The following is a 25,243-nucleotide window of genomic DNA, read 5'->3' on the forward strand; positions in this document are numbered from 1 at the left end:
TTATTTTTTATACACATACGTGTGTGTGTTAGTTTGGTCATTGTATTCAGGGACCGAACACCCATCAGTCCTGCAATAGTAAACTGATACGCGTGAGTGATTCCAGACAAAGACTAGCTTTAGTTTAGATTTTCAGACATCTCATCTAAACACAAACTGAGACAAAAGTCTTGCATAATTCATTTGCCTAAAATCGGTGCTGGTGGACACTGGAGCAGAAAACCAGGATCAGGAGGCTTGTTGGCTATCGATGTTTAGCAGTCTACTATAAGCCAATAGAATTTTAGTGCGTGAGAGAGAGGTGGTGTGGATAGTGTCCGATAAGTTGATTGTGCTAGATGTGCTAGATCTTTGCTCAGCTAGCACAATCACGCTGCTTTTGAATAGCTATGTAAAAATTACCGGTTGTCAAGGATGTGTCGCTTCGATTTACTAAAAAATCTATTTAAGATGAAAAGGATAAAATGCACTTTGTCGGACTTTTTCCAGACACACTCCAGAAACCAGACAAAAACAACTCAAGACAATCTTGATAGGAGAACGTGATCTGAGTTGTCATATAATATTTCGCTATTTGCTCTTTTCGAGAGTACCAAGCAGAATTCAAGTGGCAATCGAAGCAGCGCATGGCAGAGGGAATTTGTATTCATAGGTTACATATAAAGAAAATTGCAAATGGCATTATTGTGTTCCACGGCATACGATCCACTCCTGTATTCAAACAACCGCTTTCTTGGTATTTACATTTCGGACTAATATCTTTCCAGTTAAAAGAAAAGTGAGTTGACATTGATTATGTGCACATACAACGGCTTGTTCTGTGCCACATGTCCCCTCCTTGTTATTTCACCGAGAGTTGACACATTATTACAATTAAATATTTATGGATTCTTGTTGTCAACAGTCGCATTGTTCCGGTGTATTGATTGGCTAGTTACTTTTCTTACGTTAAAGCCGGTGATTGAATATATAGACTGTTGTAAAGTTTATCAAAAAGGAACATTTCTTACAAAGCAGTAAATCAGGAGATATGCCTGTGCATTTTCATGTCGCCGTGTAAGAATTGCATTTCCACCTGGGACCATTACAAAAAGGGCGTTCAAAGACAAGGCGGGCCAAATGAAGTTGCGCTGACAATTACTGTTAGGCACTATGATAACAAATGGTTTCTATTCACTAAGAAGGATTATTGCGAAGGATCATAGAATCTACCATGTTATTAAGAAGCTGTCCTGATAAGAAGATCTAGACGAAAAAAATGTCGGCAAAATGCTGATAACGTCCAATCATCACACATGATTTATTCCATATTTACCAGAAAAGATTATGGAAAGGTTATATAAAATTAACGTGAAGGAAAAACTTTTGTCCTGAAAACGAGAACCATAAAAGACATCAACATTATAAGGAGGTGGAAAATGGACAACACGGCGTCTGTCACACCCAGTCTCCCTGTCATTGACATCAGAAATAAAATTACCTGCGAGGCGATAAACACGCGTACGGCAGCACCGCGACCTCTCACACGCTCAAATTTTGCTCAAGGTACGAGGTTGTACCCCACAAAAGTCTTGCCGAATTTTACATTGTCAGATTTACAAAGAACAAGGCCTAACTCGGATTTAACTAAATCTAAGGGGTCGGGGACGTCGATAGATTTGAAACGCCCTAGCTCTCTGGACAGTGCCTTACCGACGATGCTTCTCCCGAAAGCTGAAACACGATATCCGAAGGACCTCTACTCTTTTCTTGAACGCGTTCGCGCACCGTCAGTTATACCCGCTGAAGATACGGTCTCCCTTTCACTGTCAGTGGTACCGAATCGAAAGCAACCAATGAGACTGCTGTCGAAAAAACAACTCGAAATTCCAATTCAAAACTCCGTCGAAGAACAATTATTGGATAATGTAGACATACTACCAAAGTTTTTGAGGCCCTTGGTCAAATTCATGGGTAGATTAAAAAGGAAAGGAACTTTGTCCAACAGATCGTCTCACAAGCGGAAAGCAGTCAGTAGAACTAATAGCTCAGTGGGCACTCGATCACTGAAAGGTTTACGACAATTCGGATCGAATTCTTCGCTGCCTGATCGTCTTAGAGAAGACGAGGTACGAAATAACGCTGACTTGTCATCATCCAAAAGACCTGCGGCATCACAGAAACTATTCAACAGCCAGGAATCATTTGCATCATTCTTTAAGCGCGGTTGCACAAATACACCTATTAATCCCGATAAAGAAATTTTGGATTCTGCAGAAAATGAAAATCAAAGATCTGGCATCAATAACGGTGTAGAAGATATTGATGATATTCCGGAATACATCGACTCGTTTGCAGACCCTACTCTCCTTCAGATAGACCCATTTGACCAAATATCAGGGGAAGACAGTGACGGTGATGAGGAAGATATGTTATTGGCCATTTTAGCAGCGTCATCAAACTCTGAGGCAGGACCGTGTCCGCAGTGCATTAAAATGCTAGGGGGAATCAAGAATTACCTGGCAATGATTGCCAAAAACTTAGGAGCTGTGAGTTTCTTAAACTTAATTCTTATTTAAATTGACAGCTTATAGATTCTTATATATGCTCTTCCTTAATTTAAAGATGGTGACGGGCGAAATTCAGTATGGATATTTATTTATCCACCCCCTTGAATAGGACGGTTTTGAACTTTAAACAATTTCAGGTTTAGTTGCAAGATGTTTAAGAAACGAATCATAATTAGCTTTTGAAACTGATTTTTTTCATAAAATACCCAAAGCCGATAATAATGAATCACAGAAAAAATTATTGTCTTTCATTGAATCAATAGAAAATGCACCCCATCCCCTTTAAATATTGATCTGCAATCGTAACTTAATAAACCGCAGGAAGAAACATAAAAGATTACGTATTTCTTTATAATACCGCCTCATTGCTCAATCGTGGGCGCACCTGTCGCAATAACATAGTGGCTGCGCAATGATTCAAAATAATTGATTTTATTGACCGCCAGTGTTATTTAAATCTAGGAATTTGGTCTGAAGGATCGGGTACGGAATGAAATAGAAAAAAACTTTTCTTTTATTCACTCGTGGGACATCTATTTTCCTAGAATGGAGTGAGGCTTAAGGAAGTCTACTGTGAACGTTTCTGTTTACTCTGCCTCGCAACAGTGACACAATTAGGTCACGTGATAACAGCGCAGCGTGAGAGTCAAAAACTTGAACAGAAGTTTGTCGAAAATGATTACACAGCTTATTGGTAAGTCATAATTTATTATTTACTCTGTTAGTGTTACTTACATTAAAATATTATGTGTAAACGGACTTGAAAAAATTACTTGAGATGTACAAAACAGCTGACTAGATTTGATCTTTTAATAAATTATTGTACAGTACATGTACTGTACTGAGTACAGTATATACCGCTTCCTGTTATATATTGAATAGCACAAGTAGTACAACATTAGTTCAGGACAGTGTATCTAACTCTGATTGCCATTAGCCAAAATGTGAAGTTTGTTATTGATGTTGATAAACAATAGGGTTGTTTCTTCACTTTAATAACTAGTATTTTAAGTGAAATTTTAACATACAGTATCGTACGGTACATGCCTGTAGTAATTTAATGTAATTTTAATTAAAAATTTAAATAGTAGTAGCAGTACTAGTACGTACATTGTACATACCTTAAATTATTGATTGTTTGATCAATATGTGTGGTGTTAAAAGAGAGTAAAAGTGTGTAAAACTGTCTGGTAGTACCAGCAATTCACCAGTGTCTCACTGATTTATTTTATCAAAACAATTGACAATGGAGAGGTGCATTTGTCAACAATGTTGAACACTGAATGAATGGTGAGTGTTCTAGAGTTACTCTTAAGGGTAATGTTTACTGTTTACATACAATTATATCTATATTGTTACAGATTTAATGTGGTAAAAAAATCAATTATAATTTTGTTTATACTGTACAGGTACTCGATACTTAAAAAAACCTATCATCATGGATTGAGAGTACAAGACTGATGGAGAACGGAGAGGATTCGGTGATTAATTTGTCGTCAGAGAGCAGTTATGGAAAACCCTGCTGATCTAGATGTTTCCATTCCTTGGGTAGCCCATGGATATTCCAACACACTCCAAAGCAAGAAATATGGCAGAACAATAAAGGATGGTGAAACAAACTTTTTACTTTGTGCAGAAGACGATGTGCACCTCAGCACTGATTTGAAAACTTCTACCCCAGTGCAGAAACAAGCCCAGCAAGTAAGACAGAGACCAAAGAGTGCTTCAGCAGCTTACTCAGCCTACAGTAGAACCACGCCTCCCAGGCCGCAGTCTGCCACTGTAACAGGGGGATGGAGGAAACCCAGGCCACTCAGTGCACAAAGGCCCTCTAGTGGCCGACCTTGGAAGGTTCCGCCTGGAGAAGACGGCAAAAAGAGAAGGGCATGGAGTGCAGGACCCAGACGGCCTGCCAGTGCCGTATCTCTCAACAAGAAAAGTTTTACTCTAGTCAGCAGAGCATTTGAAGATGAACGTCTCATGTATGAGTTTTCACCTCATCCAAACCATCGTTTTTTAGACAGACATGCTCGATGTTTTGACCATACGCATATCCACCTACAGCTTCTCCTCACTCGACCTCAAACAGCATGCCGCCACTGTGGGGAATTCCGCTGCCCTATGGGGGATTGTGCATATGGGACCAACAGTACTGTGGTTTCTCCAGGCAGTCGCCCGCGTTCAGCAGCTGGAGTGAGAGACCCACCAGAGACAGAATATGAACAATACATTGCTTACACCAGACCTGCTAGACCCAGCACTGCACCTCCAGGAGGAAGGGTACAAATATATTTTTTTTATTTTTTTTATTTTTTTATTTTTTTGTTTATTTCAATCTTATGAAGGGTTGATGTAGAAAGAAAAGAGAATTATTTATAGTGTTACAAAAACTGAATAATGATTGATAATAAAGGTTAGATGTTCCATGGAACTGTATCATTTCTTTTAGCAAGTGAAATGATACATATTAAATTTCAAGATGCAGAGAAGGGAATTTAATAGTTGATAAACCAAATTATTCTTCCAGAGAGGGTTGGCTGAGCGTGAGCCAGTGAGTAGTAGTCTTGATTAATGTCACTAATGTTGCAGACTTGATAAATATTACTAACTATATATATTTAAATGTTGTATTTGCCAAAAGAATAATGATGGGAAATAACTAATTGACCAGTAACAAGAATTAAAAACTAATTAACAACAATTTGAAAATAAGTTTCTCTGCACGTAATACTTTTATGCCAGGAAGTAATCATAAATTAGATAGCATGTTTGTTGCCACATTAAAGCACTGCATGGGGTACATTAACACTGATTTAATGCAGATTTTATCGACTAATTGCTAGCGCTTATCTACTTTTACTGTTTGAACTAGGATTCTTGCCCCTTATATGTTGTTTTTGAATAATGGATTGTTTTTGATTAACTTGCCTGTAGAGAAAAATCTTTCTGAAGTAGCTACTTATTTAAAGTTTAAGTACTCGCCCAGTGGTGGAGGCTTGATAAATGTTTTAATTTCATTACCTTTTAGACATATACCTTTAAAAGGGGATTGGTTTATTCTGTTCATAAAAAGTATCACCTAGAGGTAGTAACCTCAAAGCCAATTTGTTTGGTTTGATGTGACACCATTCATATGTAACAAAATCATGATATTTACACAGGTGGTCAATATTTTGTTGATATTGTTTGTCAGAGTGTGAGAATGTGAGAACTGACTAACCGAAAAAAAGGTGACTTAACAGTGCATGATTTCATGCTTTGTATAACAGTGCATGATTTCATGCTTTGCATATTTCACTTTATTTTAAAAACATTCAACACATAAAATCATATCGACTCTGTTTTTTTTTCTCATATATCTGTTATTAATTTTTTTTTCATATATCTAATATATATAATAAATAGATTGATTATTACATATATATGTAAGATGTAATAGGAAGAAGTACAATTATATTCATACAGTTCTGATTTTTTTTTTATTCCACTATCAGGTAACCCGTGGCCACATTCCGCATTTCTGCAACTTCGTCCAGAGTGCCATACTTCATGAGCGTGACCATTCCACAGAGATTCATCACCATGATCACCACCACCACCACCACCAATACTCTGATGTAGATATTGACAGGAAAGACAGCAGCAGTCAGGGACACGGCGGACGTAGGTCTGCCAGGCCCTTCACGGAGCCAGAATATGTGCGACCCGAATCACCTGTGGTGTCTGAGGTGGAGGTGAAAGAGGAAGATGACTGGGATGAAAAGATAGGTAAGTTGTAAAGATTAACCTGTGCAGTCCATATAATTTCATTTTGTGACTTGAGAAAAGAATAGTTTTAGAAATTAAATGTGATGGGTTTGATGTTAATGCCTGTCCATATAATTTTGTTCTGTGGCCCAAGAAAAGGATCATTTTAGAAGTAAAAAGATGTGATATTTTTTTACATTTATATGGATAATTTGTTCAGTGATGTAAATTGATGATGTAGGGTAATGAGGAACTTTAGAAATGATTACTTCTTTTTTTTCTGTTTTAGATGTAACCATTGTGGATAAAGAAAATGGTAAGTTTTTAACCTTTTTTATATTGACAAGTTTGATGAATTTTTTCTGTTTTCAAAATATACAAGAAAATATTAAAAAGCTGGTTTCATACACAGCCTGAATTGTAGATTGGATCCACCAGACACTTTTATGATAGGTTGTAGTGAGTATATTCTGAGCATATGTATTATGTGAATATTTTCTAAAGAATATGCATTACATCAAGTGCATGTGCAGAAAAACAATTTTAGCATTGCATATATAAGTAAAATTTAGCACAAAAATTTAACAGCTTTCGTGGTTTGTCTTACCACATCACTTGTATGCATTTACTTACATTCTTTTGTAAAAGATTTCCAGCATAGAAAAAAATTACTTTAAGCTTTTAAGAGCTAATTTTGAATGATGTAATTTTGAATTTTTTATTGAAAAAAAAAACTCATATGCAAGGGGCAGTATACATTAGGTGATTAAAAAACGTTTTTTCTCTTTCAGAACCTGAATTCCAGAATGATTCTGAAATACGTAATATCACACCACCTCCAATTCCACACCCGCCTCTCCACCCCCCACCAAAACCCTGCAGTGTCTGGATGGAAACACCACCTGTGGTAAGTTCTACTATCTTGAATAAATAAATAAATAAAAGAAAATTTAAGTTTCCTTGGTTGAAAGCCAATTTTTAGGTTGATGTCTGGTCACAGACTTGCCCTCTTTACATTTAATATTTTTAAATCTATTTATTGCTGAATATGATTATGTAGCATGTTTTAAAAAATGTTCATTCGCTGCCAGTAGATGGTATATGGTATTACCTCTCCACTTACAAAAGTTGTGTTAGTGATGTGATTGATTTAAAAGGATAATTACCTTGAAATAAAAACACTTAACTTTTTTTTATTATTGAAAATTCAAGGTTATTAAATATTATGTTGAATTTTTCCTAAGAGCTTTTTTGCCAGCCACATTTTCCTTGAGGATACAAGGAAAATCACAAAATAAATACATCTACGGCAACATGGAAACATGTGATTAGAGATATTTATTACCTGTGAATCAGTTCATTAATCCCTTCCCTGATTGCCTAGTTGCATACTTATTTAGCATTCACTGTCTGATGTTACACATTGATTGTATTAGAATTAACAAAGAGCCTTCTGGCAAGTACTTTAACATGCCACCTTTTCAATCACTGTTTATACAAATGAATATTGATTCACAACAAATTTGAACAGTTAAGCTAGACCCAGTTAAATTGTTTTGATCGCTAGTATCAATTCCACGCATATGAAAAGCATAGTTTTCTGGCCTGGCAGCTTCCAACCTACAGCACACACCTACCAAACTGTTATCAGAAACCATACTGCTATTTCTTTTAATAACACAGTGCTACTGTGGGTATTTTCTGTGTCAAGTATCTAATTCCTGATGTATCACTCTTTATGGACTGCTTGCACATGTTTTCTAATCAGACCAATAAAATTTAATAGGTGTGTATTGTTGAAAGAAATTTTATGTTAGTTTGATAAAGGTGAGTAGATATGGCAGTACATATCAGCAGTGTAGTTGTGGGGTGTGTGATACTAGTGTGTATTGATCAGGGCCTGTATCTGTATCAGTTTTAACTTAGACCACAAGGCTGGGACAGGCGCCACACAAGATTGTCACCAAATATGTGATTCAGTGAGAGCAATAAAATTTAATAGGTGTGTATTGTTGAAAGAAATTTTATGTTAGTTTGATAAAGGTGAGTAGATATGGCAGTACATATCAGCAGTGTAGTTGTGGGGTGTGTGATACTAGTGTGTATTGATCAGGGCCTGTATCTGTATCAGTTTTAACTTAGACCACAAGGCTGGGACAGGCGCCACACAAGATTGTCACCAAATATGTGATTCAGTGAGAGCCTCGGTAAAACTCCTTATGCAGCAGGGTTTGTTTTAAGCATTTGTAAGTACTTAACATAATGATATTTTGTATTTGGAACATTTGAAATTGACTTAAATGATATGGGACTAAAACAAAATCTCTCTGGCTTTTTGCTAGAAAGTTACTCTTTGAATAGGTGTTTTTGTTGTCTTATACTTGTTTTCTGGAGTAGTTTTATTAAATCCATTTAAATCCAAAAGGGAACTATCTTTGTGGAGTCTATGAAATGAGGTATTTAAAGAATTATAAAGTTACATCATGTCAATGGTTATGGTGAAATGCCTGATAGAGTGTTCAATGGTGAATTGCTTGGACCATAAATTGTATTTGTGTCTCAAAAAATTTTACCTGTCATTAATCAGAACATATTTATTGTATACTCCATAAGGGCGTTTTAATATTCGCACATACAAAGACGTGTGAGTCATCTTTATCCTAGAAGACAGTCTCCTGCCCCCCACCACTCTCACATTAACTACTAGAATTTGTTAATTGATTGATTTATGAATTAATATAAAAGGTACAGCTAGCAAAAGGCTCCCAATAATCTTTTAATCCTTGGCAACTGCATGGTAATCTTATAAGTAAACTTATCCCAGGCATAATCGACATGTTCGTACAATATTACCAGCTCTCCCAGGGGAGACATACAACCTCAACAACACTTGAAGATATTGGATTGTATTTTTTGAAATGTGTATTTTGCAGAATGTATATTGCTGGTATTTGCACTCACTTTGAACAGCTGTTAAGCTTTTGGATGCTAATGTTTTGGTATATAGTTTTAATGGTTTCAAGTAAAAAAGAAAAAAAAAGATATTTCAGTTGAAAAGTTGAGTCTTTCATAACATGATCCCTGACATTTATAGATCAGGAAAATGATATTAAATTAGCATTGCAAATATTGAAAGTACTGCTTTTCGGCAACAAAGATACTTCCCATGTCATTTGTGTTTGCTAGCGTGATCATTTTGTCAGCATCTTGATCATTTGCCTCAAGAATCAACTGCTGAAATTTTAATGCAATGTTGCTATGAAGCTTTTGTGTGGCTTTTTAGCCAATGGTGATTTATAATGGGAAACAAATATTGGAAGTAAGAAAAATCAATTTACATTGACCATTTGCCAATACGATTGTCTTCTACCTGAGTGTAGATGCCTGAGCCAATACTATAGAAAGACATGATTTGATGTTTACTCCTGAGTTGTACAACATCTTCTCATAGTTTGAAGTGTGCAGAACTCCCACTCTGATACAGCTTACTAAGTACGGTAAGAAGCTTAGCTAAGAAGGTAACTTTAAGGTGAGATTTGTAGCTAAGTTTTAGGTTAAATGAGAGAGTAGAACTTGCTCTTTTGTAATGATTATATTGATGTTTAAGTAAGCAGCTGTTAGCTTTTGGATTAGGCTTATGATACAGGAAAGAGGTTCAGGTAAATTCAGTTTACCAGATCATATATTTGCTAGAAATAAATATGCAGAGGGCTTAATTTTTTGATTGCCTGGGGGTTGTAAACACTGTCTTGGAGATTTTGTTTCAAAGAAAGTTTGTTACACTGTGAAAGGAGTGAAAATGAAAGAGAGATGTGTTTACAAATGTTAACTTTTTCTGTTTTGTAAATAGATTGTTTCATCTAAACTGTAGGTTCATTATTAAATTTGTGGTCGATATATCATTTTATGTTACATAAATAATGTTATCATTTTTTGAGCCGATATATTGCTTTATGTTACCTATAAGTTTATTATTAAATTTGTAGCTGAGTGAAACTGGGGGTTTGGTATGATATCTGCGATGTCTGCATCTGCCTAGTTTAAAACCAACATTGAATGGTTAGTTTACAAAGTACATTTTCCCTCATTGATTTCCAAGAACACTGAAGATGTTTATCCCAAAACTTTTCAGTCATTGCAGTTTCATCCTGTCCTATTTCCAAAACAAGGTACATGTACCATTGTTTTATTTTCATTCAAACAGAAAAATTGCTGTATGAAAATAGGGTTCTTCCATGTGTAGGCATTTAATTTGAAAGAATCCCATGTATTTTTAGTTACCAAAACCTGACTGTGTATAATACTTGTAAGCTGAGAATGGGTGACTTTAGTTCAAAGTATATTTTTGTGAATAAGAAAAAAAATGCTATGCACCTAAGTCACCCATTCAAAATTGGCTTGTTAAATGAAAAGTAGGTCTATTTTGTGTGACTTGCTGAAACAAATTTTGTAATTATAGCTTACCTGGATAGCCTTAAAATAGTATTTTCAGGATATTAGCTGTACAAAAAGATGTCTATTAAATGGTTTTGGTGACATGAAACGATTCCGAATAATTAATACTTGGATACAGTGATTTGGATTTCAAACTAACAATTGACTTGAGGGGAAAAGTCTACAAAATTCAATCCATAGCTGTTCAGATGGAGTTTTTTCCGCCCAACAATTCGCCTTAAACTTTTGTGATTTTGGTTTCAGAAGTCCCTCAGGTTGGTATAAATAAGTACAATGTTGAAAATGATAATGCATTTTTTATTTAACCTTCTTTATAATGCTTAAAGTTATGCTTTTTACTTCTCTTCCCCCTTTTTTTTTCTGTAATTGAAAGAAGTAAGTGGTCCCCTCGAGCTGCATTGATGTGTGCACTGGCAAAACATGGCAGACAGTGCTTTCAGGTTACTTTGTATTAAAAATGCATTGAAAACACTCCGGAGACTGTTGCTGTGATTGAGCATGTGTGTTAAGACAGGTTAAATAGACATCCTGTATTCCTAACAAAGAGTCGTTTTTCAAATGTATTAATAAAGCTGTTTGGTGTGTTTTTTTCCTTACATAAATGGCATGTCAAAGGAAAGAGCTGTAATAAAAGACAGAATTAAAATCGATGCTGTGTTTTTAACAGAGTCATTTGCAGATACATTGATAGAGATGAGAGTTTTACTCTGGAAAAATATCAGTTTAGGAAGAAAAAAATGGCATGTTCTCTTCTTATGACTGTGAAGTGGATTAGAAAAATATTGACTGAATATCTCGTTTCCTTTTTTCATCCACTAAGGTAATTGAAAAAATATTGATAAATATGTTTGATGGGATTTTGGATGGTTGCCGATAGTTACCATCATTTTTGATGACATCAAATAACTGAAGCAGATGGTTTTTCTTCTGTTTTCTATAAGAAATGACTACATACGTGTATGTGTGTCTCATTTTATCAATCAAATTCAACTATAATGAGAACTAAAATGCTTAAGAGTTGTTTGTTTTTTTTTCTAAATTTCAGAAGAAGCCAGTTCCACCCCCTCTTCCAAAGCCAGTGGAGAAACATAAGCCTGTAGAAAATCCAAAAAGAGTTTGTGTGAAGAAAGAGAAACGGCCGGTGGAGAGGGAGAGACAGAAAAGAGAAATGGAGCCTCCGGAACCAGTGAAAGCAGCAGATCCTGAACCCCCACCACCCCCACCCCCATCTGAACCAGTGGAGGAGAGGTAAGATACAGTGTCAACAGGGTTGCTACCAAGGGGAGTTCAGGGGGTTCAAACAAACTGTCCTTTTTGCTGGGAAAAGGTCTGCTCTGGGTAAAACTTGATCTAGATACACAAGTTAAGGTTACATGGTAATTAAAAGGACCACTTTTTCAGAAAAAGAACTCCTCCTTGGAAAAAGCTGGCTGCAGGTCTGCTAAATAAGATTTTAGTGGAAAAGGGTCATAAGTACTGTTGTAATTTATGCTAGGGTTATTCTTATCAACATAAGAAAATAAAAAAATATTGGATAGCATTTTAATGACTTATAATTGATTGAGTGATGATTCTGTTATTTGACATGATAAAAGGGTTAGAATGACCCAATCTGTCTGATAAGAAGGTGATTTACCTTTTATGTAGGTTCAGGATTATGATGAAGAGACCTGTAGTTTGTGATGTTGTCTCAAGGTGGCAGCACTGAACTCTGCCACTCTGATCTGCCTGTAACATTCCATATATGTCTGTGACAGGTAGCTTTTTTCATCATTTGGTTATTTTAACTGACCTTCTTTTCTATGAATAGGATTATAGTATGAAAAAAATTATTCAGCTCAATCATTTTCATTGTCTAGGAGTCAATATGCCTACATTGTGTTCTAGTTGATATAGCTATAAGACTCTACACCCTCCATAATTATTTGTTTCCTGAAGATTATACGCGTGGAAAAAGATGTGAAACCATGCATCTTATCAATAGGAATAGGGGTCAAATTAGCATTGAATTTTTATATCAAAATATTATGATCACATTATCGACACTTTTCCTGTATTATGTCCAATTTCTGTTTCGCTTTTTTTAAAAATTATTTAGAAAGTTGTATTAAAGTTTGTTTGCATGTTTTTAGATCAATTTTTAAAAATTTCAGTCAGGAGGAGCAAAGTTAATTATCATCTCTTCTGCAAAGTCTTATCCATTTTTCTATATTGTGATTTAAGTCATGTGTACCCCAGATGAGCCTTCTAGCACAATGGCTGAAGTAAGGTCATTATTTTGTTTTATCAACATGCTACAATTTAGGTCAATTTCATTATTTGGCTCTGTGAAATGAGTAGAGCAATCTCACCAGAAGTTTATTTTATATTATAATGTAATAGAATTGAGTCATGATTTTCCCACCCCAAGCAAAAACAGATACACATCTTTTCATTTTGATATATTTTTTAACTAATCAGTCTGCGCAGTGATAGAAAATGTTTTTAATCTTCTTGTCTGTAATCTGTAGTCCATATAGATATATAATATGTAAAATAGATCACTACACTCATGTTGCTGACTGAAGATAGAAACTAACGTTAACCAGACATCCCACCAATGAAATGGCTTGTTTGCAGTTACTGTTGGTTACCACCAAATGGAACTTCAACAGCTCAATTGCCAGTACTTTGCAGTTACCACTATAATATTGACTGCTGAAAAATTGAGAATTTACTCAGCTTAATTATTTTATTTCACAAAATGTAGAAAGAAATAAAGCAACATATTCTAATAAAAAAAGCAAGTACCAGTATATTTAGCATTTAGGTGCAGAATGCCAGGAAATAAATATATATTTTTAATGGATTCTATACTTTTCACAGTATGTAAATAGTTTTACAGTAATGGGCCATGGCTTGCAATGGCACAGGTTATTCAAACTTACTCACATCATTAGCAAAGACCTCAACAAAAAGCACGCACTTGTCGTCAAACAAGGCTGTTAAGCGATTGAGTTTATCTATTGTAAATTTCATGGGCCAGCAGAGCTGGCTAAGCTTCTGCAAATATTTTCATAAGTTATACAGCAGATATTAAATCCAGTAAACGTCCAATCCATGACAGTCAGAGTTATTAGCAACCAAGTCGTAAGTGGCGCACAGTTAAATGCATTGCCATACATAGGGTTTTAACATTTAGTGATAGTGCAAGGGAAAAGTAAGTAAGTTTTATTGTTTTTAACTTTTTCAATGGTTTATTATTTTTTTAAAATGATAGATCTGTTAGGTGACACTTTCTTAGCTCGGTATTAAAGAATTAAAACTTTGCACTGAATTCTATCTTACTGAGAGGGTTGTAAAAGATATGGGTGGTGTACATTTTACCAAAATGTCTGCCTCAATGTTTAACTTCTACCTCACCCCATAATGGATAGACCAATTATTTAAATATCAGTCTCAGTTTTCTTGTGATTATAGATATTTTTGTGTACCTTGGGTCATTATTTTCCACTTATGCTTGTGCTAAATGTTACCACAGGCTTGTTGCATGGAAACTGCTATGCTGGACTACCTAGTATATGTTGTGGACTTTTCTTCAGTGCTTAATTGTGATGATTGAAATGTAATGTATAAATATGTATTTTTAAAAGGATTTTGGTATTGATTTCATGCTATATATTTATATTTGTAAATAGGGGTAAAAAGAACACTCATGGTTCAGATTTTAACATTGAATTTTTGCTTGCTAGATATACTAAATTTCACCATAATAATTTCTTATTTGCAGTAAGCCTCAGGCAAAAGAGCGTCCTGTGGTAGGACCCCCAGACCTTCCAGAACTTAAACCAGCCGAGAGACCTGCCACCCCTGTGAAGCAGCCGACACCCACTCCACCCAAACACCCAATACAGGGAGGAGTGGATGTGGTCAAGGTAGACCCTCTGGTAAGACCAAATAACCTTCTTTTTATTGCTTACTAACTCACATCTTTTAGCAGTAATATGGCTTTGAGTTTTTTCACCACCCTATCTAGATAACCATTCATGTGTTCCAGTTAACAGTATTCTACAGTATTAGATTGCTGTAGGTTTTTTTTTTCATAATGAGACAAAAAACAGTGTCTAACAAAATCAGGGTCTGTCGCTTCCCTCAGGGCTGTGACAATGTTAAGCACTTAAAATTGCAAATGGAGATTGATTCTAATGTATGGCAGATATATTTGGTACTATTGTTGTGAACTGACTGTATTTTTTGCTGCATTTCCGTGCAATTAATGATATTGATTATATCCAACTTAAAGAGGCATTTGAGAGAAGTATGGTTAGATATTGGCATTATACCAGAATGTATATGAGTGTGTGGTAGAGGTAGAGTGTGTATATATAGAAGAGAATGCTATATGCTGGTCAGGATGGAGACAGTGATGGGGCTGCTGTGGAGGCAGACGACATGGAGGAAACTGAAATGGAGGCTCCAAAAGAACAGCGTGCAGTGACCCCTAAAGCCGCAGGAAAAGGAAAGACCAAGAAAAAAGGAGATAAATCAAAAATGACAAAATTGAAAAAGGTTAGACGTGGAAACGGAGTGGACTTTTGGCTGAAGTGCATGATCTGTGATTTTGTTCTTTGCAGTAGAATTTATTTTTACAATATGGATGAGTTTTAAACTGAAGTTATTTGATGACTATGAAAGAATATGGGATTTATTTCAGTTACTTGATTCGTGTTTTTCTCTGTTGATTTTTTTTTATCTAATGCTGTATGTTATTAAAATTTATTTAGAACTGCACACTGAGATTCAGTGATCTAAAAATCTTTGGGACCCAAGCATATACTTGATATACTGGCATTAATTAACAGTAAACAAACCTATGGTCTGTAGAGGAAAGGCACTGCCTAACTGAAAATCAGTGTGTTGCAGTAGGTAAGCAGTCTTTTTTCTTTTGGGGTTCCATTCTTCTATGTTTTAGTCTTAATTTTGATGACAAATTTTAGTTTAAGCATGTAAATGAAAGGTTGATCATTTATTTACGTTGTTAGAAAATTCCATCTTACTTTAGATATGTTAACAACTGTAATCTTTCTTTGCAAGGTGGCTTCCTCACTTGAAAAGCACAGTGTAAATCAAATATAATGACTACGCTTTTCTGGTTTCAAAATCAAAATGGTACAATGACTTTGAAAATATTGCAGTTGAAATTATATGAAAATCTTATTTCCCTTTGAGATTCCCTATATGTAAAAGCTTGTCCTTGAATAAATCAATCACTCTTAAATCTAACATTCATTTTTGAGTACAAAAATGTTGTTATAAGTTAATTTTAAGAAGGCAACCACCTTTGCAAGAAAATTTATTTTTATGGTTGAAGTGGAAATGACTTATAATGAAGATTAGTTTGTAAAATCTTCCAAATAGTTTACCTATTAGGGCATTGTATACTTTAGAGAATGTGCATTCTGATGTAGATAAAATTATATTTACAGATTTAAGCTCAATATTTTAGATAACGTTATCTAATTACAATATATATATTTAACAATAGATTTAATGGAGTGTATACTTTGATACCTTTCTCAAAAATAAAGAAACAGAAAAAGAAAGAAAAGAAAGATGAAAAAGAAGCAAAAGAAAAAGCTGAAGCAGAGGCTGAAGAGCAGGTTGGTTAATTATTTTGAGTGCGAATGGTATAAAAACTTCAAATGAACATTGTATATTATTTTTTCATTGACAAAGTCATTCAAGTGAGATATGCAAAGAAAGTATTTTTGAATCTCACTGGTGTATGTAAATGATGTGAACATGTAATTTAATAGATTTTGTAAAGGGTTTTTGGACAATTCGTTATATGTTGACAAATTGTTGTATTTATTGGCTGCAGATAATTAGTTACTATTATGCTTACTTGTTATATATTCTTGAGTTACAATGGTGCTAGACCATTTTGTCTTTAATTGTCAAGGGTATTTTTATTATCATATTAGCTAAACGCCAAATGTCACCATATTTGAAAATAGTGAAAGATAAATTATGAAATGGATGCTAATTTTTATGTTGTGGTTGTAAAATATACAGCTGGAAGATGACAAGCTGACAAGAACTGGAAAATCAAGGGTACATTTTATTACATTTTTCAGTTTTATACAAAGGCAATTTTATAGAAATGGTTTGATTCAGAGTGCTTTTAACTTAGAATCTAAGGCTTGAAAGAACCTGGAATTTTTCTTCCTCTTTGTTTCTCTCTTTTCTTTATTTTATGATTCTGATAAATTTGACATGAAATGATTGATTCTTAAAGTTATCCTCTCTGGGTGTTACTGGATCTTTAGTCATTTCATTTGTCATTTTATCTTATGAATTCGTAAAACTAAATTATAGGGTATGAAAGTTGTGGTTCAGTGGAGATTAGTCAGTAAATATACATTTCATATTGCAGTCACATATGGGATCAGCCAAAGATCACACCCAACATCCAATAAGGAAGCATTTGATTAAATTTCTTTTCAAATCCTTAAAGTACTCATTTGTCCCAGGCTTTCAACTGTGTACCTAGGATCAAAGTTATACTCTGTGTGGGTGCTGATTGGCGTGGCTTTAGTGTTTCTTTCTGCTGATATATTATGGAACAACTATTCATGCTGGCCTGGTGTATTTAAAGAGACTTAAAAAGAAGATATCACACTAGGTTTTACAAAAATTAATCACTCCTGTAAAACGTAGGGCAAACTTATTTGGTAACTGTTAAACTTGGTTTTGTAGGAACTGTTGGATCTTGAGATGAAATTGAGGAGAAGAGAGTATGAAATGATGGAATCAAATGATCAGGGTTTTCAGGTGAGCATACCATATCCAACATTTTACTTATTTCAACATAGAAGATGGTAATGAAATGTGGGTGAATTTTAGGTTGATCACCTAGAGTTGCCCTCACTGAAGTCAACCACCATTCTATTTTATGCTCTGTTGAATTCTTTGTAACCATAATCTGGAGCAACCTATAATCATATTACAGGAATAGTTACTATGTCATGAAGGTGCTACCGTCAATATATGTCAAAAGATACAATATAAAAGAGCAAATGTGTAATATCAAGCAACATTTTACAGACCTTTTTTTAATGATTTAAGGGGATTTAAAGGTGTAAACAATAGTTTCATTGTATAACTTAGTTATCAAAGTTAGGAATATAAGATATAGAAATATGTGCACATTTCCTGGTATTTCAGATTTGTCCAGGATGATTTCAGAATGTAGTTTATATATATGAAGGTAAATTGAAACACTTCCTTAAAAAGACTAAATTGTTTTCATTTCTTTTGTAAAGCGACCAAAAGGACAAAACTGGATGAGCACAAGAATGGCACTGTCTAAGCAAGCCAGCAGATTTGAGCTACCGATGGACATGAAGTTACTGGAAAGTATGTATGACCTCAGCATTTCATCAGTAAAATTAAAAGGGAAAGTAACATTTAACCTACGATACTGGAAGACTACATGTATTTGCATATGGTACATAGTGAAAGTATTTGAAAAGATAAATTGGTTTGTTGAAAAGTTAAGATATGAGATAAAAATATCATAATATGAATACCTGTTTTTCAGCAATGAATCCACAAGACTACCTCAGAGAGTACTGTAAAGTTTCATCAAAGCGCACAGCAATCTATAAAAAGTTCTTTGACAAACATAGGGAGAAGACTTTCAATGTTACATTCCAGGTAACAAACTTTTATAGAATGTGGATACAATGTGTTCAATATTATTGGCAGAGGTGTTGTGTATGAGATATGAATAATATTTGTGTCATATCATCATGTAAGCTAGGTTATTCATATTTAGTTGAAAACTTATTATCACCACTCCTCAGTTGCATATGCCATTTTCATTTTGGCAGAAAAAATTAACATTTTTAAACAAGTGTATAAAGCAACCAAATCTAATATGAAAATGATAAAATAGTTTTATTCCTTACTTAGAGACTAAATATCATCAGTCAAACAAGACGAAAATGTTATAAAGTTGAAACCAAAACATTTTCTTTTGTTGAATTATTTCAGAAAATGTCTGACATATATGAAAATGATAAAATAGTTTTATTCCTTACTTAGAGACTAAATATCATCAGTCAAACAAGACGAAAATGTTATAAAGTTGAAACCAAAACATTTTCTTTTGTTGAATTATTTCAGAAAATGTCTGACATTCCTTTTTTATTTATTACAGAAATTAGACACAGTTCTAAATGACGTTCTTGCTCATCCAATCAGCAAGGAGACATTTCAGGATGTGTGCTCCTTGGTACAGCTGGATGAAAACACCAGCATTGACTACAAACTGTTTGCTGGGATAGCGGCACTGTGTGAAAGGTTACTTTATACACGGTTTATGTAAGTAATTACTACTGAATCATTTTACTTGTTGATTTGAAATGGTTGAGGATATTAAAATATTAACAGCTGTTAAAATCTTTGTCCCAGCCCAATATTAGTGACTTTAGTACCCCCCCCCTACACACACACACACACACACGAACACACCACACTATTACAATACTGGCCTATACAATACTGGTACACTTGAAAGAAAAACTGAGATATTTTTGATCCTTAATTTCCTTGCAGTAAATCTCATTTTTTTAAATATAAAATTTCAGCACTGAAGACACTGCAGATATGGTTGAATATCAGAAAGAGAGGATAGAATGTGCAGATTTCACAGCTCTAGAGTGGAAATTCCAAGGCATTCAGGCCAATCCAGAAGTGAAAAAACTGTTGTGGAGTATAGCTACATAGAGATGGGAGTGGGAGAATATCACTTGACTTCACAGCCAAAGTGAATTATATTGAGGCTTTCTCTGCATGGGCAATGTGGTCTGCTCATTGAAATAAGAGACCACTCCTATCCACTTGTATTCTCTCTGCCTCGTCTATAGCCCTCGTCTAAACAAGCTGCAACAGGGGCCAAGACAGATAGGGTATACTTGGTAAATCAAGTGAAAAAGCCAGTTTATCAAATGAAACCCACTTGTTCTTTCTCCAAGCATGTGAGACTATGAGAACATAGTAACGGCATTCATTTTCAATGAAGCAGAGGGGTTGTTTGTGATTAATACACTTATCTCTTTCAAATTCATTGAACAATCAAAAATTCCAAAGATATCCAGGAAATTTTCAGTGAGACAAATGTGATAATGATATGGTAGCAACATAGCTATTCAAGTCAAACCAATGTGCAAAAGCATGCTTCAAACACATGCATTGACACGGGAGATAGTTAGTTCTCTCAGTGCTACAAATCTAGAAACTTATCAAAATATTTTTCAGGCATTTAATTCTAGTGATAAAGACATAAGCAATGTTTCAGATATAATTGATAAAATATTTTGATGGCCCTGTCAGCAGATCTTTTTTTAGCTTTATGCATTTTAGTTGGAGATAAAATTGCTTTAGTCAAATCTAATTTTATCTACTAGTCTGTGATCTTCTTTAGACAGACCTTTTTAAGACAAATCATATTTTGAAATATTTCATCAGTGTGCAATAAAGGTTGATGGTAAGAGAGAGAAAATTAAATCAAAAATCTGTTTGTGTGCTTGGCATGCATTTATCCATTGCACCTTGTGCCATTTTTCATAACATGGAAGTACTATTGTGTATTATTATTCATGTAACAATAAACCATACTGTTTATAAAAATTCTAGTTCCCCTTTTTATTTTGAATATTTCTTAGAAACACAAGATGCTATATAAGTTTTTTAGAACTATATAAGAGCACATATGCTGTATCACTTAAATTGTACTTGTACTGATGTCATCCTGACCTGAGTCTGTGACCAAAACAGCACTGACAAAAAAGAACCGCATATTTTAAAAGATATTTTACACGTAAAACAATCATTATTAAATGCTCCACAATCATTGGTTTTGTAATGAAATATTAACATCTTAGAATCATGTTACAACATGTGGAAAACTTATGGGAATCTTTTTTGCCCAATTACATTTACATTTGTGGTAGTAACTAAAAATACAGTATGCATTTTTTTTTCAAAATTAATACGAGATGTAAAATCCCTAGGTATAAAATATTCCACAGTCAATCGTTTAAGTGTATTGTGTAGTCACTATATGACCATGCTCCTAAACATCACTTGGAAACCCTCACATTTCATCCCTCCAAGTACATGACTACTAAAAGAAAATTATCTCTAGTTATAATTTTCAGCAGATTCATTCCCAATTTCTGGGGTAAACAGGTTTCCACACTAAAATAGTCCCTTACAGTATGCTGGGAGTTTCCACAAAAGCAACAAACTAGTCACTATCTTCACTGTTACTGCTGTCAGAGTAATTGCCAAGTAAAGACAATCCACCAGCAACTACAGGTTTACTTGCTGTAGCAGTGCTTGAAGATTTTACATTATTGGATACAGAAGTGGTCCCATTTGCTATGGTCTTCTCTTTGTCATTAGTTTCATCTGATACACTAGCTGATCCATTTTCTCCTGCTGTGGGGGTCGATACATGTTTTGTTTCTGTGTTACGGTCTTTCTTAGGTTTAACAAGAACCAGTCCTTTCAATGAAGATTTCTTTGACATAACTCCCTGACTTTTCTTCCATGGTTTTTGCTGTGAGGAGGTTGAAGTCTTTGAAGATGAAGATGTCACCTGTGTTGTCTTTTCTGTGTTGACATCCTAAAAAGAAATTCCACTTGTGAGATTTTCTGACAGGAACATGTCTTTCATTACCCTTCACTACACAAATCATCTAAAGGCAGCTAATTCCGCTTACATCTACTGCACCATTTATCTATTTGATTGTAATAGCCTTCAAGAAAAATATATAAGCTTGCAGACAGACAACACCAGTAAAGAAAAAGACCCTCTACCAGGGCTACAGATCGATTTTTCACTAAATGTTCACACGTCTCTGGCTAATATTGGGCACTTCTCTTTACTGGTAGAATGACATCATCATTCAGTTGGCCTCCACTAGACGGAGAAAAATGTGTACTGACTATAAGCCAAACTACAGTAATACTCAGCTTACCTCTGCCAGAATATCTGTGGGTTTGTCACCAACTGCAAACTTCTTCATTACAGGTACTTCTTCACTGTCACTATCATCTGATTCATGGATCCTTTTGACTAGTCCCTCATCCTTCTTCCCAAACACTGACCTGCAACAGAAAAAGGAAAGGGGGTTAATTTCCACTCCAGTTAATTTGGATCAATTCAATTACATTGTATAATTCATAGTTGTATCAGCATGTACAACCAAATGTGTGCTGCAAAATATACTTAAAATATATATTAGATTAAATCATGCAATTGCATAATATGTATTACTTCAACAGAAGAGCACTTACTGTATGAACTTTTCATCTTCTTCATCCTGAAGCTTTGCCAGTTGTTCTTCATAAGCAGCATGCAGTTCTAACATGGTATTTTGGTCCACTTTCTCCTTACGGGAGTTGATTTCTCTGAGCTCCTCAAGATTTTCCAGCATCTCCATTTCATTTCTGGATTGTTTTGTTCGATTTTCTAACAACTAAATGGTGAGTATATTCATTTAATAAAATGATAATATATAAAAGATCTAATTTTACAAGAAACTGAAGTAAACAAGATTTATCTAAATATAAAAAGGCCCCAAAAAAGGCCAGATATATTGCAATTGCCAAAAGTCATATTATCATGTAGGAATGAGTTGAAGCAGGAGGACATTTTAAAGCAGGGAGTGTATCAATCAAACACTTCAGTTAGTAACTTGGATTAAAATGAAACTGACAAACCCTTGATAAAGGGGAATCAGGTAAAACAACTGAAAACTAACTGTACAAAGTTAAACTGGCCCACTTGTAATTACACAGCTCATAAAAACAGCTCACCTCTAACAACACATTATTCTACGATTATTATTCATTATATTATTATCAGTTGCTCACTTTCATTGGGTTGTTAGCTTCCTCCTCTTCCTTCTGTTTTATTTCATCCCTTGCCAACTTCTCAGCTGTTTTCATGGCCTCAAAATTCCTGGTGGCACCTGCTTCTATGGCATAGTCTGTGTTCTCAAGATCTGTCTGAAATTCAAAATAAATGTTTTACATTTCAAAATGTTAATTAGCATGCTTTATCTCAGAAAACTCCGCTCAGTAAGTTGTAAGATGTTTTTAAATACACAGGAACTGACAACTTTAGGAATGTGTGTATCAAATATAGGATGGTAATGCTTTATTCATTGAAAAAATCTGTTGGTTGCAATAACTACATATTTTACAAATAATAATAATATTAATAATAAATAAATAAATAATAAAAATAAAATTCAAAATGTTTGAACAGCACTGAAAATTCTGTGAATTCCTGAAAACATATCTTTACCTTGAAAGAAATCTCTGCCACACATCTTGGACACCTGATATAAAATCTGCGTATGTGCAGTCCCAGGTAGTTCTCATTCTCCACCAGCTCAGTTCTGGAGTTAAACTTCTTACCTTTGTAAATGTACTCACCACAAGTGTTACACCTGGAACACAATAAATAACATAAACATGTTGGATAGAATTTCAGTAAATATAAATAGATTGCCACATAAAATTGAATGGAGCTTATTTTGCCAATAATAATGTTAAAATTACACTGATGAAAGAAAAGCACAAATTCATTAGATTTAATATTAATTGTACATTTTTTAATACATGCATGTATTAAAAGATAAATGGTTTTTGTGTATAGGGGTATTCTTAGAGTGGGATGCAAAATGATCATTATTTTGCCACTTTTTTTCAGGATAGACACACAGACATTTGAATGTGAACTTATGATATTTCCAAGTACATGTACATATGTGCATGTATATATGTTATCGAGGAAAATGACATAACTGCTAAGGATCTGTCAATGTCCTCACATTAAAACAATAAGTGTATTTTCTCCAACCGCCATCACGGTCCATGTGTTTGTCTTTACTTACCTCATATTAAATGGTGCCATGGTACGGATGTTGTAAACACGGTTTCTAGCTTGTTTGAGTTTGGGAACTTTTGAAGGATCAAAGTCTGGGGGATAGTATTTCTGTAATAGAAGTATGCCAAAGCAAGTTATATTTACTTTAAGTTAGACAGTGTCAGAACCAAATACAAAATGTTCTTTTGCAGTAAGTATCCCCTTCCCCTTTCCAGCCCCATCCCGCCCTCAGTGGGGGCATTCTACCTAAAGTTTAAACTCACTGACATATCTTTTTTAGAATCTGGTCTGAATTAATGAAATCACAGATGTAAATCGACAGCTTTACAACATACTTACAATTTTTCAGTGGTGCAAAACAACAAATTAGAAAGTTATCAAAAGATGGAGCAAACTTGATCTACCAATGATAATGTTAATTTAACTACATGATGCGTGTGGAAATCACACACACACACTTAAGATATAAGAATTTACTTACATTAAGAACCTTTCTTTCTGACATTTTGACAGCTCAGTTGCTCACGTACTAAAGTAAACTTCTCCAAAACGTTATCGTTCGTCGCGGTCGTCGTCGCAGCAGTAACCTTCACCTTACATGCAGAGCTACCCAGTTATTTTGTAAAACGGATGGAGTCAGTGATGATGTACGGAGGCTCTTATGTGCCATTAAAACCTACCGCATTGCATAGAGTGGTCGTGCTGTCCACACTGAAACAGAAAATACCATCTTGTTTAAAATTGTGCTTTTATCATGTCTATTAACTCGTTATCGCCTTTTTCGTCTTTTTTTTTTGTGCTCTCTTTTTTTTTTGCTCTGAAAAGAAAAGCAAACAAGTTTTTTGTATCATAGGCATATACATATTCAAGACTTCATTACCATTTCAAAAATTAGCTGATTTGTTTATAAACTCAAGCTCGTATTTGTTTCACTTTTAAATCATAATGTTAATCTTGGTCAATAAGCTGTATCTACTAAATGAACTAATTTTAACATTTTGCTGTGTAAAATGTCGCGTTTCCTGGTATGCTACAACATGCACAACTACAATCAGGCACAGCTACTACAATCTAACCAGACCATGGCAAAGGCTTCTCAGACTTGTGGTGATGCAATGAGAGCAAAAAAAACTTCTCTTCCCTACCTCCGTGACCTAAATTACCTTATTGCCAAAGAAAAACACATCCTTTCCTTTTTTAATGATCCTCCACGGCATCTTATATAGGGTATTTTTAATTAAAATTAACATATTAGTCATGAACTTCGGGTTTGGGTTTTCAATCTATAACATTTCCGAACATTCCCACTTTAGTTTTTATATCCTGCGGCCCAGCCAACAAGAAGGTCTAGATCTTCAAGTCTAATCTTTTTCTTCATCTGATTTGTGGCAAATAACCAATGTCAGCGACAGGTTCTACAGTACAAAGTCTGTACCTTATGCTGGTTCTTGTATTCAATTTGCAGTGAATACATCAAAGGTAATAATAACACTGAATAACATTAACAACAGCCAAAAGAGTAAGATACGAGTGCTACAGAACG

General features: G+C 34.6%; 2 protein-coding genes across 5 annotated transcripts; one reads left to right on the plus strand and one right to left on the minus strand.

The window, feature by feature from the left end:
• The first annotated feature begins 926 nt into the window (after positions 1-926).
• On the plus strand, positions 927-20,426 carry LOC106178440 (uncharacterized). Of its 4 annotated transcripts, XM_086999038.1 has the most exons (16): positions 2,989-3,243; positions 3,959-4,829; positions 5,077-5,100; positions 6,044-6,317; positions 6,586-6,612; positions 7,088-7,203; positions 11,797-11,999; positions 14,521-14,677; positions 15,144-15,299; positions 16,319-16,390; positions 16,806-16,844; positions 17,490-17,564; positions 18,056-18,149; positions 18,334-18,449; positions 18,955-19,118; positions 19,385-20,426. In XM_086999038.1, exons 2-16 carry the CDS (start codon positions 4,059-4,061, stop codon positions 19,521-19,523), a joined length of 2,427 nt encoding a protein of 808 aa, XP_086855164.1. In that variant the 5' UTR covers positions 2,989-3,243; positions 3,959-4,058; the 3' UTR covers positions 19,524-20,426. The 4 variants fall into 4 exon arrangements, with proteins under 4 accessions (XP_086855162.1, XP_086855163.1, XP_086855165.1 ...); XM_086999039.1 differs by lacking the exon at positions 5,077-5,100 and having other exon boundaries at positions 2,985-3,243; XM_086999036.1 differs by lacking the exons at positions 2,989-3,243; positions 3,959-4,829; positions 5,077-5,100 and adding an exon at positions 927-2,528.
• On the minus strand, positions 20,417-24,362 carry LOC106181847 (splicing factor YJU2-like). The gene is made up of 7 exons (XM_013566351.2): positions 24,182-24,362; positions 23,708-23,808; positions 23,116-23,260; positions 22,680-22,814; positions 22,101-22,282; positions 21,782-21,911; positions 20,417-21,426 (listed from the first exon to the last, which is right to left on the minus strand). Exons 1-7 carry the CDS (start codon positions 24,203-24,205, stop codon positions 21,046-21,048), a joined length of 1,098 nt encoding a protein of 365 aa, XP_013421805.2. The 5' UTR covers positions 24,206-24,362; the 3' UTR covers positions 20,417-21,045.
• Positions 24,363-25,243: the final 881 nt, after the last annotated feature.

The sequence above is a fragment of the Lingula anatina genome, chromosome 1 (assembly GCF_051362555.1).
Source record: "Lingula anatina isolate TDL-2025a chromosome 1, LinAna3.0, whole genome shotgun sequence".
NCBI lineage: Eukaryota > Metazoa > Brachiopoda > Lingulata > Lingulida > Lingulidae > Lingula > Lingula anatina.

Excerpts from the sequence above, each read along its gene's own strand:
- LOC106178440 (XM_086999036.1), top strand. The coding sequence starts at position 1,419 with ATGGACAACACGGCGTCTGTCACACCCAGTCTCCCTGTCATTGACATC. Across the intron at positions 14,678-15,143 it reads TGGTCAAGGTAGACCCTCTG|GATGGAGACAGTGATGGGGC; the intron begins GTAAGACCAAAT and ends TATGCTGGTCAG. Across the intron at positions 15,300-16,318 it reads AAATGACAAAATTGAAAAAG|AAACAGAAAAAGAAAGAAAA; the intron begins GTTAGACGTGGA and ends TCAAAAATAAAG.
- LOC106181847 (XM_013566351.2), bottom strand. The coding sequence starts at position 24,205 with ATGTCAGAAAGAAAGGTTCTTAAT. Across the intron at positions 23,261-23,707 it reads ATGGCACCATTTAATATGAG|GTGTAACACTTGTGGTGAGT; the intron begins GTAAGTAAAGAC and ends ATTGTGTTCCAG. Across the intron at positions 22,283-22,679 it reads AAGCTAACAACCCAATGAAA|TTGTTAGAAAATCGAACAAA; the intron begins GTGAGCAACTGA and ends CTCACCATTTAG.